The sequence below is a fragment of the Amaranthus tricolor genome, chromosome 7 (genome assembly GCF_026212465.1).
Source record: "Amaranthus tricolor cultivar Red isolate AtriRed21 chromosome 7, ASM2621246v1, whole genome shotgun sequence".
NCBI classification, from domain to species: domain Eukaryota; kingdom Viridiplantae; phylum Streptophyta; class Magnoliopsida; order Caryophyllales; family Amaranthaceae; genus Amaranthus; species Amaranthus tricolor.
This window is the reverse complement of record NC_080053.1, coordinates 8,166,596-8,184,818: the sequence shown is the minus strand read 5'-3', so window position 1 is coordinate 8,184,818 and position 18,223 is coordinate 8,166,596. Positions and strand designations below refer to the sequence as shown.

The 18,223-nt window shown below is 34.5% G+C and overlaps 1 protein-coding gene across 1 annotated transcript in view; it reads left to right on the top strand.

Moving 5' to 3' along the window:
- Window positions 1-18,223, top strand: part of LOC130817611 (protein ILITYHIA) — a 45,419-nt gene that overhangs the window by 12,552 nt on the left and 14,644 nt on the right. Inside the window, exons 14-35 of the mRNA XM_057683419.1 lie at window positions 3,712-3,831; window positions 3,913-3,972; window positions 5,922-6,005; window positions 6,084-6,183; window positions 6,273-6,442; window positions 7,958-8,260; window positions 8,345-8,461; window positions 8,570-8,671; window positions 8,760-8,909; window positions 10,496-10,660; window positions 10,736-10,912; window positions 11,459-11,581; window positions 11,692-11,772; window positions 11,877-11,993; window positions 13,219-13,391; window positions 14,291-14,368; window positions 14,507-14,654; window positions 16,782-16,904; window positions 17,045-17,101; window positions 17,190-17,300; window positions 17,381-17,572; window positions 17,648-17,821. Coding sequence (XP_057539402.1) covers window positions 3,712-3,831; window positions 3,913-3,972; window positions 5,922-6,005; window positions 6,084-6,183; window positions 6,273-6,442; window positions 7,958-8,260; window positions 8,345-8,461; window positions 8,570-8,671; window positions 8,760-8,909; window positions 10,496-10,660; window positions 10,736-10,912; window positions 11,459-11,581; window positions 11,692-11,772; window positions 11,877-11,993; window positions 13,219-13,391; window positions 14,291-14,368; window positions 14,507-14,654; window positions 16,782-16,904; window positions 17,045-17,101; window positions 17,190-17,300; window positions 17,381-17,572; window positions 17,648-17,821 — 2,925 coding nt within the window. The remainder of the gene's footprint in view (window positions 1-3,711; window positions 3,832-3,912; window positions 3,973-5,921; window positions 6,006-6,083; window positions 6,184-6,272; window positions 6,443-7,957; window positions 8,261-8,344; window positions 8,462-8,569; window positions 8,672-8,759; window positions 8,910-10,495; window positions 10,661-10,735; window positions 10,913-11,458; window positions 11,582-11,691; window positions 11,773-11,876; window positions 11,994-13,218; window positions 13,392-14,290; window positions 14,369-14,506; window positions 14,655-16,781; window positions 16,905-17,044; window positions 17,102-17,189; window positions 17,301-17,380; window positions 17,573-17,647; window positions 17,822-18,223) is intronic.

The following is an 18,223-nucleotide window of genomic DNA, read 5'->3' as shown; positions in this document are numbered from 1 at the left end:
ATAAAGTTTAAAATGATTTGGAAACTTCAAATGACGATGCTTGGGAAAAGTAGAATAGAAAATTTTTGGTTACTTTTACTTCTCTTGAAATAGAGGGTGTTTGGCAAATGGCTTTTGGCGGTTGACTTTTTTAGTTAGCTTGTTTGACCAGTTGGAAATGTTGGCTATTTTTGTTGGCTGTTTTTGTTGGCTTTTAAGCTAGTTGAAAAAGCCAGCTGTTTGTGGAGATGTTTAGTAAATTTGAGTATTGGCTGTTAGGTGTTTATTAGAGAAAAATTGGGCCAACTAGCCAAAAGCCAACCAAAAAAGTTAGCTGGAGCAGCTTTTTTATTTTGGCTTAAAAGCCAGCTTTTCAGCTGCTTTTAAAGTCATTTACCAAATACTTTTTTGGTTTTTTAACCAACCAACAAACTAAAAGCCAAAAGACAACCAAAAAGTTAAGCCAAAAGCCATGAACCAAACACCCCCCAGAAACTTGAAACGCCTTTGGGTTTTTAATTTGCACGAATGAATTGACCAAGTGGAGAAATGCTCTTGGTAGAGCGTATTTTTCTTGGATGTAGTAATTAGTAAAAGTCTTAGGTGACAATTGGTAGTTTCTTTGAATTATGTTGATAAGTCATGGTTGATTCGGTCCATTAATTGATTGAGTTTTTGTCATCATGAATGTTGACTTTAGGGATTTCTAGTTATACTTGATTATCACATTTTTATCTTACCACTCCATGTTTGAGTGCTAAAAAGTATCCCCTTGATGCCATCCATCTTTATATACATCTTCTTTGATAAATAATAGATAGATAATTACATTTATAGGGAACCCAAATTTACAATCCTTGCAACTATTCTAGAGCGTTGCATCCACAAAGTCTCTAAAATGGGTAACTTGAAATGTTTGCGGAGAAAGGGGAACGTTTAAATATTTTTTTTTACAATTTTATTTTACCTTCAATTGTTGCTAAATTGCCAAAGGAACCTTTGCCCACCTTATCAAAGCAACCTTTTCTCAATATCGTTTTTAGGCAAAACATTTGGCTTTGGTACGAAGCTGCACATGACTAACCTTAACACAATGCTTAAATCAAAAAGGAGACCATCTAGCATTTTGTTATCTAGAGCAAGTGGGTTGCACATGATTATCTTTTTTTATTTGATAGATGTAATCCTTGTTTCAAGAATATGAATCGTCTCATTTTGAGGGGATATTTGAAGATGGTTGCAGGGTTTTTTTTTTTTTTTTTTTTTTTTTTTTTTTTTTTTTTTTTTTCGTGCTTGTCTTTGTTTTGCTGATAACATTTTTTTAACTTCATGTTGCTCCCCAGTTTCCAAATTCCATGATAGTAGTGTTTGAAATCTTCACTTATGAGTTATTAAATGTAAATTAATGACCTTCCCTTGATTCTGAAAGTTTTCTCCGTCATTCAACGATTGGAGTCTTGGAATGGGAGAATTGTATAAGGTGGTTGGTGATTTTCCGGGAAGTGTTGATAGGGCAAGGACCTTTGGGTTCACAATCTTTGACTTTAAGGTATAGTGTAAAAATGCGGTAACGTTTGCAGTCGCGGTTTCAGAATGGTGATGCGGTAACGAGAGTGGTGTGATTATTCTAATGCTTAAATATCGTTTGAATCATAAGATATCCCTTGATAGGACCCAAAATACAATTTTTTTGACGCTTTTACTACCCGTGAAGCATTAGTTCGTTTGTTTTGAAAACCTTTGCAACGCGGCCGATGTGATGCAATACGACCTTGTTTTTACAATGAAATCATAAGATGAGGTTGTGGTTGTGGTAGATCTAGTAATAAATTTTGTGCGGTCAATGTGGATGGCTACACGATTAACATGACTTTTGTTGTGGTTGTGGAATCTTCAAAAACCATCATAACGCGGTGCACTATGTGTCTAGTAAATGATACCTTTCCATTCGATACAAGAAACGAACGAGAAACGCTAATTTTAGTATTCTGAAAACGTTGGAGACGTAGGTGCAATTTTATTTTAAAACAAAAAAAGAAATGAGTAAAAAATGGTATGTAAAGAAAATAACTGAAATGAAAAGATAAGGAAAAAAGAAAAGAAAAAGGCTTATGGTACTATATATGGTTTTGGACTTGAAACGATAGCATTTGTAGAATGTAGTTTTGAAAACATTATTCTTGAGTTTCGAAAATGAAGGTTTCAATATGTGATTCGATGGGAAGCTTTTGGAATTTGGTAACTATGGTCTAGTTTGCAGTTTTGGTTGGAAGGCTAAGAAAGGCCTTGTTTTTGATTTTTATGTTTAGTCATGTAGTGCTTTTAGATGATGGCAGTTGAGTTTTAAGGATAACTTCGTAAAGAGCGATTAGTTCATGCGGAGTATTATGATAAGGAACGCCCCCTCACTATGAAGGTTTATCTATATGTGTTAACAAGGAGGATGATCTTCCATGCTACTATGGATGTTGATGTTGGGAACTCCGTTCTCAATGTTTATGAATGATTCTATCTTTATTTCAGTAGTTTTGTTTTACTTTAGTTGAAAACAATCTTTATTTTTAGTTTCACATTTTTAGTATTTTGTTTTGTTTATCAAATGAATGACTGCTTGTGGTTTGATTTAGAAACTAGACTTAGAGAATTTAATATCTAGCACGTAAAATCTTTTATTTTAAATTGTAATGAGTTGAACAACCCCAATAAGAGAATAAGCAAACATCTTAGCCTACCACTTGGAAGCTATTCAATCGTGTAAGGCCCAATTCTCATAAGCTTAGTTCCGGTCATTATTGGCGTTATTAATGAAGTTGACACGCATGTTTGATTTCTCACATAATAGATTCATGTTCATTCAAGCCCACTAGGAATCAAGATCATTTAAGACCTTTTTCACTCAAGTTGGACGTTCACAATAGGAGTTTGATTCCTCCTTTCATCCAACCCATATTTCTTAGCTAGAAACTTCTAATACATATTATATTAGGGATTTTAGTCATTAATAGATAAGGATTGAATATGTAATAACTTTGAACCGTCTGCTTATTGTTTCAAACTCTTTTACAATTGAGAGTTAGTGAGAATTGCCATGGCTTGTTTAGAAATGGAGCCGCTCTAAACTGTAAACTTGGAATATTTTGGATTTTCTTTAATAGTGTGACGTTAGCTAGGAATGCTATTCTATCCTTCATATATCCATATGCCATTTTCCATACAATTAAAAGGTTTCATATTTTACCACAATTATACACGCCTTGTCCATCACTTTTAATAAGATACATCTTATTCATACTTTTAAGTCTTCATATGTTACACTAGCAATTTTTCTATTATAATAAAAAATTAGAAAATCAATAAATCAAACACCAATAAATAATCCATCACAATCGAAATTTCATCCCTTACTTTCATCATCATTTGCCATCCATCTTCGCAAACACAAACGCAAAAATTCTTCCTTGCCTTTTTCAATCCATATGCACAAAAATTCAATACCCATCAAAGATTTAATCTTTGCTAATCTAAAAAAGCATATAAAAATGAATCCATTCCCTTTTGAGTTCGGTAAGCTGAAAATTTGTTGTAAAACAATCATTATAAAGCAGTTCTTCTGTAATGTGACGGCCTGATTTTTATTTGTGCCAACAATATTGAGGAATCTTTTTTTGCTGATCCTTGTATTGACTTCTTGGTCCTAATTGTAAATCTTATGATTTTTCCTCTAACTTACAGGACCTTTTAGGAACTTCTGGATTGATGAGTGGAAGTCCTCTTGAACAGCAGGGGGCTGTTCTCTCCTTGTGCACATTGATGACCATAGCTCCAAGTGATACATTCTTGGAATTTGAAAAGGTGAAATTCATAATGTTGGAATGTGATTATAGGACTCATGTTTTGTTTCTCAGGGCTGATTCTCTGTGCATCACTTGACAGAATTTTGGCAGTCAAGTAGATCGCTATACACATGATACTCTTTCTCCAATTGACATTCAGGTGAAATTTGATTTCTTAATTGTTTTTCAATTATGTCATAAGATCTGATGATGTTATATGCTGATTGTCATGAACTTGCCTCTTGTCGGGACCAACAATGATTGCCGGAGCACAGTCGGGCATTTGAATTAATTCTTTTAGTTGTAGATATATTATTAAATTATGCTTTTGGAACTACAATCTTTAATGGTGTTAGATTTCACACTGAATGGTTTTGTTCATGGAGTCAACCTTATATGCTGGGATTATGGCTTTGACATTGTTGCTGATTTTACTTTTGCAATTAAATACTTTAGTTATTATGTTGTTTGGCGCTTTCAGAATATACTTCTACAATTTATCTAGAGTGCATCATTTCATTTGTTTGGTTACTTTCATGCAAGAACAGGTGCCCCATGTACTAAATCAGGAACTGCATGGCTTACTTTTTTTTTTTTCAGTATTTCTCCAAACATACATAGTTTTTATGGGTACACTTGGCACGTATGTTGTTTTCTAGTGAATTTGCCTATGCACTCTTGATAAATAAGGTGATGAATATCAAAGATTCCTTTGATGGTGGGAATGCGAAATAACAAAGAACTTGAACTTGTAAACACATATAATATTAAACAGAAGAGAATGAAGATAGATGGTCTATTTGAATTATCATAGGACACTCATGTTTTAGTCTTGCAATCTATTTTTTTATGTTCAAGGCTTTGGTGTTTATGTGTTTTGGTACGGAATAATACACACAATTTTCTTAGAGCTCAAACAATGTTGATTAGAATTAAGGAACTAATGCAGCATAACCTTGGTGAATACTGATTTTTTTCATGTGGAACTGTAAGATGAGTAGCGGTCTTGAAAAGATGAGGCACGATGGTCATTGGTTTGATTTGCTGTTGAAGTTGCTTGATGAGCCTGGAAAGTAAATAAAGGAAATTTGGGGAAATTTGCACTTTGCACTTTGCACATTGATTGGTTGATGTCTAGAAAGATCCTTGTTATCATATAGATAGTTAAGCTGTGGTTCACTGCACAGTTAACAGTCCGACATTTATCTCGAAGAATATCGACATTTATCTCAAGGAATATTTTAAATTATTTTAAAATGTTAACGCAGAGGAGTTTTATTCAATTGATTGTTGTATGCGGAGTTGTTTCTATGGCTCATATGGATACATGGGGTTTTCTAGAGTAAGTGTTTTGAGCTAGTTGTTATTGGTGAATTGGTTAACAGCTGCAGCTTTAGTGTTGTCTCTGTCAGTCTGGCTAGTAGAAATCTAAGATATGCGCAGATAAAGTATATGAGTTCAATAATTACTTTTAGCTTCGGCTGTATATGAACCTTGGTTTTAGCCTTTTTTTGATACATAATTCCTCTGTCTTTGGGTTGTCCTTTCAGTTGGCCTTCTCTTTGGTATTGTGAAATAATAGGCGTCATTGGGGGACAATCAGGGTTTAAAACTTGGAGTAAAAGCTAGATATGGATGAAGTTGGTGGGAAATTTCATGTTGATGAGAAGAAAAATTGAGTTTGAACATAACTATTGGGTAATTCTATATGGAAGGGAGAAAAATAATGGATGTTACAGTTACTAGTATTGATAGACTTATACCGGTGAGAGTCTCCTATAATTGCTAATGTGAAGACAAAATTAAATATTATATATAAATACACTTGAGGATATTCTTGAAAGCATACTTTCATGCAAGTTTTTGGAGCTTTGCTATCCATATTTTTGTTTTCAGAAGCACGAGTAGTACATCTAAGCACAACAAAGCACAAATCCATTTGTTAGTTATCTATACAACTCTTAGAATAGGCAACAATTATGTTAAACAAGTATTGGTTTTATGTTTTATCAACCCGTTTGTTGCTTGAAAGCTAGTTTAATGTTAAACGGGATGCGGGTATTATCTCTTTATATTTGGACAATCTTATCACTACTTCTCTGATTTCAGATTTTTAACACTCCTGATGGTACTCTCTCAACCGAGGTTGGTGTTTATGTTGCTTCTAGAGAATCGGAAGAGAATAGCAGCAAGGTGATGCTTCATTCTTCCTTTCCCGTTGCCTTCTGGATTGCTTTCTAGTTTTTAGTCTCATGGGCTATGATTTTCCAGGAACATGTGAACTCTAATCATTCTGTACAAAAAGACCTATCTCGAAGAGACCCTGCAGGATCAGGGAAAAAGGATTCTGGAAAAACAACAAAAAAAAATGGTTTAATTATTTTATATCTTTTTTGTATTATTTCGTTGAGAATTTAAGCATGTGCCTTGATATTTATTGTGTAAATTGAATGTTTTTAGATAAAGGAAAGACTGCAAAAGAAGAGGCACGTGAAATCCTCCTAAGGGAGGAGGCTGCTATTAGGCATAAGGTCAAGGCCATACAAAGAAATCTTTCGTTGTTTTTAAGGGCTCTTGGAGAGATGGCACTTGCGAATCTAATTTTTGCTCACAGTCAACTTGCTTCCATGGTTGGTATCTTTCTGCGTTTGTTATCCTTTTAAAACTTTTTTTGAAATTCATTAGGTTCAAGTTCAACGAAGTGCCATTTGTGAAGTTCTTTTTCTTTAATATTATTATTCCCTTTACATGTTTTGAAATCAGTTTTGGAATTTATAATGACAGGGCTGGTTGATGTGATTGTTATTTAAAATGTAGGCACACAAAGTATTTGGCATTGAAATTTAATTTTTATTTTGAATTGGACACAATTAAGATGAAGTGTATCAATGGTATACAACGGAAATTAAATAGGAGGAAAAATATCATGAAACACAAAACAAAAAGACAACAATGCCAATGCGTAAATTCCGTCTATAGGTCGGCTACATAATTCAAAACAAATTAATGTAAGAGATTGTTAGTGACATATATTTTACTTTATTAGGCCTTAGTCTGATACTAATCATCAACTAAGAATACAATCCAATCATCATTTAAATTTTTTACTCCTCCATTAATTACTATTTATTGTCATATGCTCGTGCAAATTCTATTTGTTTTATATTATTCTTCACTCTCGCTATCCAGATCATCATTGGCCTACCTTTCCTTTTGTTAGCTTTGTTGAGTTTCGAACTTCACTTTATTTTAGGTGATTATATATGTTACATTACATTGCAAGGGTAAAGTTGTGTATAATTGACCCATCAAAATCCAAACTTTATGTTATGAGACATTGTCGTTGCCTTCGCTATCTGCAACTTTAAGACCCTTTTTTATGCCTTCATTTCGGATTGTATCCTTTATGTTATGTGCACTTATCCACCTTAACATACACATTTGTGCTACTCTTATCTTCATGTAAAGATCTCTTTTATAATTCTAGCATATTAACCCAATTAATATTGTTGGTCTAATGGAAGTCCAATAACTTTTTCTGTTTTCCTTCAACCTTAGTGGCAACTTTGCTTGTATAATATTCTCAATTTGAACCACCCACACTCAATCCTATGCTTTACGTCTTGATGATAAAAGATAATTAAAAACTTTCACTTGGAAGGAGATCATTTGTGTCTAAATTTACGAGACTTCTATTATCATGCATGCGAAAATGACATGGATATACTTTTTTTTTCTTCAAGATAGTTTAAAATGTAAACCCTTTTGATTTTAACATCTGCCTCCATGTCTGTAAATTAGTATTGTATTAATTTGTATAGTTTCATTGTAGTAGTTGTAAATATCAAGCTAAGGTGCATATGCGGTAGAGGGGTTGTCTGATTTGTTATTTACTCCTTATATTCTAACAGTGGACTGTGTAACAGTGGGAAAGTAGGACACATTTATCCGTTGCTTGTGTGATGTCTTGTACATGTTTGAGGAATGCAAGGGGTTTGGGGAAAGGGATCGTTAAGGTGATATACTTGAGTCAGATTGTTAATAAACTGAAATTCTCTGAATTGAACTTTTTCTCTTGCCCTGATCAATTTTTCACCTAAGAATATTGGTCTGTCATTTGCTTACACTTTTCCCTCAATGTTCAGGTTAAGTTTGTCAATCCTCTTATTCGGTCACCAATAGTGGGTGATGCTGCATATGAAGCCTTGGTGAAGCTTTCTCGATGTATTGCTCCTCCACTGAGTAACTGGGCACTTGACATTGCCACTGCTTTAAGGGTCGTTGAGGTTGAGGAGAGCCACTGTGTCTTGGACCTCATTTCAATAGTTGATGGGGAGGAAACGAAAAAAACGTCTTTTCCGGGTCTCTTTAATAGAGTGGTTGATGGATTTACTGTTTCCTGTAAATATGGGCCTCTTCCAGTGGATACGTTTATATTTGTTTTTCCGGTAAGTCGTGAATGTTTTGATATACACTATAATGAGGCTAGTACTTATTGCAGCTCTAAAATAAACTTTAAATTCACTGTACAGATTATGGAGTGGATTCTTTTGTCACCAAAGAAAACAGTTGTACACCATGAAATTCTTCGAGTCTTGTATCTGCATACAGATCCAATATTGCCTCTTCCAAGGCTGAGAATGTTATCAGTTATGTCAATTTATAATTTTTTTAATCATTGTGCCTCCATTTTGCATTTATGAGACTCTTTTTGTTTTTACATTTTCCTTATATTTTTGATAATTTCTGCCACATAGGTTTTGTATCATGCTCTTGGTGTTGTTCCTGCTCATCAAGCAGCTATTGGATCAACTCTGAATGAATTGTGTTTGGGCTTGAAACCAGATGAAGTTTCATCTGTATGTTTGTAGCTTCTCTATTTGATCTCACAAGCGTAATTATATGTACCTTTGGTTGTCAATATTCATCCATTTGTTTTTTGAGCAGGCACTTTATGGTGTCTATGCTAAAGATGTTCATGTAAGGATGGCATGCTTGAATGCTGTTAAATGCATTCCTTCTGTCTCTGGCCGTTGCCTTCCTGAGAATGTTGAAGTTGCTACAAGTATTTGGATTGCATTGCATGATCCAGAGAAGGTTTGTCTTGCAATTGACATTTGTTGTGTGCTAGTGCCTTAATATGATTTTTTTACTGGCCACATGATTCTACTTTTGTTTAGTTTTTGTAAGCTTATAACTCAATTACTTATTCATCAATATAAGTTCGACTAGATTTGGGATTCACTTTGGTACAGGGGATAAATTTGGTTTTGCAGTTTTTTATTTCACTGATTTTCAATGTTTTGGGGGTTTGTTTGATAATATTTTTAGATACATAATTTGTATGACTTGATTTGCCCAATGTTTTATGATGATTATTCAGTCTTAAATATTTCAGAGACTAAGATTTATCGTTTTTACTTCTTTTTTGGTAAGTTAAAAAATGAAAGTAAAGTTCCGCCGACGTCCCTTTATTTTTTTAGGAAGTGCAATTTGTGAATATTTGAATATGCAAACTCCTTAGAAAGAAGTGGTCATCTACTCAAATTTGTTTTTTATCTCCCGTCTTTCAACTATAGCTCTCCTTTTGTGGTACCCCATCAACTACAACCTACATAAACTTTTTAAAAACATTGTCTCTTTGGTGTTGCAAATAAGGAGAAGTGAGGGACTAATTGAAAATCAAAGAGATTACAAGTAAAAGAGAGTTAAGCAGTGTTGGATAGCTGTCAATAGAATCAAAAAAAAAAAACAGAAAGAAAGATAGTACTAATTGTTGGTCTATACCACCTTTGTATGTTAAAACTCCCACCTTATTTACTTTTATGTTATTCACAAACAATGTTTGACTTTTAATGATTACTAATCCAAAAGATAAAAAGAGTAAAGTGAGATCGACTAGATTTATATTGATGCCTTGTTTTATCATATGAACTCAACATAATTTTTCTCTTTGATAATTAAAGATATTTGTGGTCTAAGTTGAGCGTTGGAAAATACAAAGTCCAATTAGTGCAAGTATTAATATATGGAAAAAGTACTTCACCCCTTAATACCCATTATTTTTATTTTTCTATCATTCAATCCCACAATGAAAAAGAAAAAGAAAAGAGAAGAGAGGAACAAAAACACCGAGGACAGAGAAATGGAAAAACTACCAAGTCTCATGAACGCCGGAGAAGAACACCGATCAGAAGGTTCTGGTAGATTCTCGCTGCTTTAGCAGGCTAAAAGCTTCGATCTTTTAAGCTTGATACACCTAAAGTGATGCTCAAATTTTAGATTTAGGATTTTGAAGGTTCAAGAAGTCAAATCATGGATATTTTGATTTAGATAGCTAATTTTGACCAATGGAGACACAGTTGAACTGTGAAGTTGGACAACCAAACATCTTGATTCTTGGGTGGGGGAGGGTCCAGTCTTGGAACATAGGTTAATATCTTTGGCATTTGGAACAATTGTATGGATAGTTTAAATGTTTTAGGAGCATGTAAATGTTACCTTCGTAATTGATGTAAATTAGCTTGGTTTTGCTCTGTTGACTGTTGGAAATGTAATGCTTCTTGGTTATTGAAGCAGTGTGGATACTGGTGATGAGATATTCCCCGTACTCTGTGTATGTTGAACTTTTTCTTTATTCTATCATATCCTTAATATATTTGCTTGTTTGTATATTATAACAGTCAGTTGCAGAAGCTGCTGAAGATTTATGGGATCGCTATGGATTTGATCTTGGGACTGATTATTCAGGATTTTATAGAGCAATTTCGCATATTAACTATAATGTCCGTTTGGCTGCGGCTGAAGCATTAGCTGCTGCTTTAGATGAATACCCTGATAGTATACAAGTAATTGTTTTTCTTTTTTCTTAATAGGGTAGTTATGTATCTATGTGTCCTTACATCTTCTCATTTAATCAACAGGAATGCCTTGCAACTCTATTTTCTTTGTACATACGTGATGCTGGTTCGGAAGAAGGGTATGTTGATGCTAGATGGTTGGGAAGACAAGGAGTTGCACTGGCATTACATTCTGCTGCTGATGTTTTAAGAACGAAAGACCTTCCTGTGGTCATGACATTTCTAATATCACGAGCATTGGTAAGAATTGAACCAACTCCTATTTGGCGATTATGCATCTCGCAGGTTTTATAGAAAAAGAAATTCTAAGCTAAATGTTGGAACTCCATAATCTAATTAACAGTTGGTATCTATGACTTCAACAGCTAACTGATATTCTAAAATATATCTTAAACGGTACATTATATTAAATTAAATAGCTATATGCTAAGTTCTTCCAGACTTCAGTGCATAATACATAGAACAAAAACACTTTGTTTTTACTGACCTAGTAGTATACTGTTGCTTCACATTTGCAACAAAACACAAGCAACAATTTTCAGTTGTAAACTAGAAGTGCTCTACAGTCTTCATGTGCAGAAATAACTTAACCAAATACTTTTTGGTAATGCACATGTGTTAATTTTATTTAACTTTTCCTAAAATGTGAAAACCATTTACCTAAAGCACTCTCTTTCTAAAATCAAATTATGTACATTGGTGAATGGGTTTTGGAATTTTTCTATTATCTTATTTATTTATGATTTTAAGTCAGTATGAAATAATTCATGATTTTTGATTGTTTAGGCTGATCCTAATGGAGATGTTCGCGGAAGAATGATTAATGCTGGTATATTGATTATAGATAAGCATGGGAAAGATAATGTTTCCTTGTTGTTTCCAATTTTCGAGAACTATCTAAACAAAAAGGTGTGCTCATAACTTATTTAGTGTCTTTTGAGCATTGTGTCTTCAGATTCTTAGATTCTGTAATGTTTTGGTGCAAGTTAATTTGATAACTGCATTAATGGTTCTTTTAGGCTTCTGATGAAGAAAAGTATGATCTTGTTCGTGAGGGTGTCGTTATTTTTACTGGGGCATTGGCAAAACACTTGGGAAAGGTGTGGTTCATTATTCATTTTTTTTGAAGTATTGTGTGTATTTGTGCCTTTTGTTTAATTGTTTACAGACGTAATATTTGACCTATGTTTGAATCTTTTGACAGGATGACCCTAAAGTTCATTTGGTAGTCGAGAAGTTGCTTGAGGTGCTCAATACTCCCTCTGAAGCTGTGCAGAGGGCAGTTTCTTCTTGTTTGTCTCCACTGATGCCATCCAAACAGGTGTCTAATGCCTTTTAATGTTATGATTGTCAACAATATTCCAAATCCCCATTGCCTTAAAATGGTTTCCACCTAGGTTACATTTAGGGATCTAATGTATGCAACCTTACCCTTGTTAGTGGTAAGAAAGAGGTTTCCGATTGACCTGTGGTAGCAAACATCATCTGCAACTATAAATTGATAAGAAGTGCACGTTTTAATGAGCTTTCTATGATATAGTCTATTATAACCTACAACCAAAAATCTAAATCTTCAGGTTCTAGAGAAGTGGGGATAGAAAATTTTAAAATCCGTCCCACTAAGAACCATGGAAAAAATCGCGATCGCGGATGGGTCCGCGGAAACGGTCGCAGTGTCGTAGAAAATGGCTATAACAGAGAAATAACGCGAATCGCAGTTGCTGTATGTTTTTTGAAAAAAAAATTCACATAAGGGGTTTTAAAAATCGCATTTTTGTTGTTGAACTACAATTATTATGCAATAATATGCAACTAGCTACTTGCAATATTTGATTCTTTTAGTGTACAATTAATTAACTTATTAGTTATTAGTTAATTATTTTGTTTATCAACTAAAATTATGAGTAACTATAATTTAAGTAATCGTAATAATTAAATTTAATGGGTATTAATAAAATTTTAACAGGAATACAAATAACATAGCGGTGAAAAATCGTTATAACGGTGAAATAACGGGCATTACACGTTATATAATGGTCAACGCGGCGTTTTGACCGTGAAATTTCGTGAACCGTTATATAACGGGATTTAACGTCGCGACAACTTTCTAATAGGTTATATAACATGCGTTACATAACGTAACGGGATAGTTTTTATTCCATGCTAAGAAAACACGCATACGAATTGAACCTGTGATTTCTTTATCACAAGGTTGGACTCCCTACACTTGCACCAAGTACGTCATACACTGTATCCTATTTTTGAGTTGTCTTAAATTATGTAGATTCTATATTTTAATTTACCTCATTTTAGAAAAGATGACAAAACTGGATAGAAAACGTATGGTTTGTTTTGCAACTACCCACGTCACCTGAATGAGTTTGATCCTTACAATCCTTTCTTGTCCTTATTGATGTGATTTGTTTTATTATATAATACCTTTCTTTGTGATATAATTGCTTGATTTATTGCTTTTCGCTTTGGAAGGGTGTGTTTTGCATGCTTATTGCAATGTTTCCATCACTAATCCATTGTTCTTTTCTTAGCAAGATGCCCCGGCTCTTGTCTCACAGCTTCTTAGTCAAATGATGAAGAGTGAAAAATACGGTGAACGTCGTGGAGCAGCATTTGGACTTGCAGGAGTTGTCAAGGGATTTGGTATTTCTTGTCTGAAGAAGTATGCCATCGTGATTGCCTTACGTGAAGGCCTTACTGACAAGTATTCTCTCATCTTGATAATATATCTTTTTCTGCCTTCATTGTCCAAACGCATCGAGGGTTGTAAATTGTAATGCTTTATTTTACAAATTTTCTTGTTATGGTCATTGAATGTTGTGGATCTATAAATCATTTCTTTCTGTGAAATCCTGTGTGATACGGTTCCAACAACACCCTACTAATGCAATCAATAGGAACCCTGGGAATTGATTGATGCATTGGAGGGTCTTAGGCAAGGTGATCCTTACATTTTCATGAATCAATAAACTCGCAGAAAAAGATCCCTTCTCTTATGCTCTATAGCTTGGGTACATGGTTTTGAGGCTTTCTTGTTTCTTACTTACCTTGGGGTGCCTTTTGGGATGATGAATTATTCCTTTATTGGGATTGGGTTATTAAGGCGTTCTATGGAGGGAAGAGAACTTGTTGGGGCATCTAAGTTATGTTTATGGAACAATTTTTTTTCTTAGTTTTTACTATCTTCTACATTTTTTGCTATCGGTCTTGGTGGATTAATATTTTTAATTCCTTGTAAACCGCACTTTGATAACTCTTTCTTCTGTTTATGATTAATTACTTGTTAGTGGTGCAGTTTTTAATCTCATCTCTTTTTGCTACTTATAATTTAGTTACATGTTAGTGGTATAGTTTTATATACTTAATAGGAATTGAGTTAGCAATGTAGTATGGGATATTACACTACTGAATACCAATTTGTGTGCATAGAGTTGATGCTTACTAGTTTAACTATTAGTTGAATTATACATCTTCTGAATGTATCACATTCATAATAATCATGAGTGTATAAGTGTGAATGTGTTTGGTGCACGTGGAAAGAGAGAGGGAGAGGGAGAGACAATATTTACTAGTTTTTAGTTTAGCTAATAGTTCACTTTCCAGGAATTCTGCAAAATGTCGTGAAGGAGCACTGCTTGGATTTGAGTGTCTTTGTGAGAAGCTTGGAAAGCTATTTGAACCGTATGTCTTTGTATCTTTTTAAGTTCATTCTTATCCTTCACTTTACTGATATCTTTGTTATACCATCAGGTAGTTTGCATTGTTAACTCTCTAAATTCTCATCTTTCCGCCCTTCTAACTGCCCTATTTCATATTCAGCTATGTGATTCAAATGCTACCTTTACTTTTGGCGTCATTTTCTGATCAAGTTGCTGCTGTACGTGAAGCGGCTGAATGTGCTGCGCGTGCAATGATGTCAAATCTTACCGCTCAAGGGGTTAAGCTTGTACTCCCTTCACTATTAAAGGTGAGAGTCGTTGATTTGATAATTTCAACATTTATATGAGGTAGCATGGAGAATTGTGAATTCGATTCATATCCAGAAATAATCATAAATGACCTATCAAAATAGAGTTAGGACTGTGTAAGGATTAGATTGTTTGTAATTGTTCTATGATGCTGATCTTACACACTTGATTCCTATTTTCTTATGCTTTCGCTGTTTCTTTATTGCAGATTTGTTTTTGTGCATGTGTATTGCATCTGATGCTTAATGTATTTACTTAATAAATATCCAATATTTTTTCTGGATCAATCATTGGCAATTTTACATATTGATGACTTAATCCCATTTTTTGTGAAGTTGTGAAATGTTATTCGGAAAACATGTTTGTACAACTAACATTGATAATTTTCCGCAAATGTGCTGCCAACTTCCTTACTCTGCCTTGGCAGTAGCCAAATCACTGGCATTGAGGCAATGTAATCTTGATCTCAGTATATGTGCAGCTTGAACAGGAAAAGTTTTGGCATGAACTGTTGTAGTCATGTCAATGGGAGCTCACTTTCTTTATGTTTCTGTTATGCTGTGGGAATTCCTAATACAGGATAGTTTCTTGTCTTGTATCATGAATTAGATGCATGTGAAATTTGGGGCTGAAACTGTTCGTAACTAGATTAAAAGTTTGAGGATGATGTTGTGTTAGTTCTTCATTTGAGGCTGATTGGTTTCGCCAACTGTTATGCTTCGGGTTTTTTGTGAGAGCCTTTGAAGCAAATGAAAGCTGCAGAGGGGAATTTGCTTGAGTTTCATGTGTATTTTTAGATGCTATATTTCCAAGATTTGGGCCTTGACTTCATCATTCTTCTTTCCAAGGAAATTCATTTTTCCTTGAGTATTATGGATTGAATCTTTAGTGTGCTTTAGCAAAGGGAACATGCTTCTACTCAATCCTGAATTTTATGAATTTACTCTTGATTACATTTTGAGAAAATGAGCCCCAAAATTTTAACGGCGAGCTCGATTTTCAGACTTTTTAGATAGGTCAACCCTTTGTTGTGGAACTTTAGGGCTATGATGTATCTCTTGATGGGTCTGCTATATGTTTTATCATTTCCGTTGTTGGATAATTCTGATGTTATAGTCTTTTTGATTGGTTCTTTCTTAATGCTAGCTCTTTATTCTTTTTGTAAGAACTTGCTCTAGGGAGCATGCCAAGTGTTTCTTCTCTGGTTTACCAAAAATAGTGCTAATAAGTGAGATTGGAGAATTTTTCTGCATATTTAGTAAGTAATGTGATGTGCACATACATGTTACCTGTTGGTGCCTTGTGGACTAGTCTACTGTTTATTATTGTAATGCAAGGAGACCAGTGATTAATGGCCAGATAAAGCTTCTGCCTGGTGTTTGTTCTAAGAGTTGTGTGTTAATTGTTTATGTCGCAACTTGGTTTTGAATGTAATAGTCATCTTTGTCTTAATCTTCAATAAGACCTTGAAATATGGCATCTATACAACTATATTCAGGGAAGCTTTGGAACGATGGGTAGAATAGGGTCTCTTTAACCTATTCTTGGGGTTTTCTAGATAACTCGAGTATAGCATGATAACAATACTATCTGACAGACCATTAATCTCCAATTTTAAAAGTGGTTATGGTTTCAATTATCACGCAGATAAACTAATTTGATAGAGAAAAATTAATATTTGATTTCTAATTTTGGAAGAAGTTATGGACAAAAACTACATCGGCCTGATAGAGTAGTTGTCTTTTCTGTTTCTGACTTATTAAAACAGAATGGCTTTAAAGCTTTTCTGCTTGTCAAAGGCTGTATGTAGTATGTACTGGCCTATTGTCGATTATATATATTTGTTCTAATGAACTTCTGATACTCTTTGATTTTTGTTGGAATAGTTTATATACTATTTTGGCATTGTTTCTCTTAAATTGAAGTTCTTTTGAATTTTATTTTTGAGGATAAACCTTTCAGTGACGTGCATCTCTTCTGTCTTAGATAGATTTAAATGCTATATGTCATGTTTGAAATTTCAAACTATTACAAAGTTTTAATTTTTTTGTTTGTTCTTGGTGAAAATAATCTTCCATTCAGACTGCCTTAATTTTTTCTACGTTTATATGTGCTGGTCTGCCCAGGGCCTTGAAGATAAGGCATGGCGAACTAAACTAAGTAGCGTGCAGCTACTTGGTGCAATGGCATATTGTGCTCCTGAACAATTGTCACAATGCCTCCCTAAAATTGTCCCTAAACTGACTGAGGTTTGAACTTTTGCACTCATGATATCTCATTTCAAATTGTATTTCTTAAACTCCACTTAAAATTTTCTGGGTCTGCTACTCATCTTGTCATTGTTTTTAAGGGTCTGCTCTGGCTACTGAGATAAATTTTTCTGTATTAGGTGCTGACAGATACCCATCCGAAGGTCCAGTCCGCTGGCCAGACGGCACTTCAGCAGGTAATATTTCGATAAAATGACGTTCTGCTGTATTATGATGACAATCCAGATTATGTTCTATTACCTAATATTTTTCTTTCTTGTTCAGGTCGGGGAAGTGATAAAAAATCCTGAAATTGCTTCCTTGGTTCCCACTTTGCTGAAGGCACTTACTGATCCCAATGACCATACAAAATATGCCTTGGACATACTTCTCCAAGTAAGAAAACATCTAATACTTTGCAAGACTTCTGATTTCCTACACATTTGGTTTTTGTTGTATTAACAGTAGAATTGCAGACTACTTTCGTCAACTCAGTTGATGCTCCTTCACTTGCTCTTCTGGTACCTATTGTTCATCGAGGGCTGAGGGAGAGGAGTGCTGAAACTAAGAAAAAAGCTGCCCAAATTGTTGGTAATATGTGCTCTTTAGTGACGGAGCCTAGGGATATGATTCCATATATTGGCTTGCTCCTTCCCGAAGTGAAAAAGGTACATATACTTGGATATGCCAATCTTCAATTTTGTCTCAGTGCCATAAATTGTAATATATCTTTTGTTGTGCAGGTTCTTATCGATCCTATACCTGAAGTTCGGTCTGTGGCTGCTAGGGCACTGGGCTCGCTAATAAAAGGAATGGGAGAGGAAAACTTCCCCGACCTTGTTTCATGGCTCTTGGAGACACTAAAATCCGATGGTAGTAACGTTGAACGTTCTGGTGCAGCTCAAGGATTGAGTGAGGTGGGATCACTGTAAAGAATTTCTTTTGACTCGTTCCGTTTCTTTTGCATTGGATGTTGATGTTTTATCTTTTTTTCATGTTGCTTAAAAATCGGATGATTGCTTCACTCTTAGGTTGCGAGTGTGTTATGCTTCCCAACATACTATATCTAACAACGATATTAGACTATAAGGTGTCATCTAGAAGACTACAACTTTTATGGTGCATAATCCTTTGTTATAATACCTACCTTTATAGTGTATTCTTCATCTAAACGTCAGATCTTGTGGATACCAACTCGTCTCAAAAACGTTTTTCAAATCCACCAAAACAAAGGGCCAACCGGACCATATTTCTTTCACCAAATCAAATTGGGATCTCCTTTTTTAATGCCTAGGCAAAATGCACCTATGCGAGGTGAG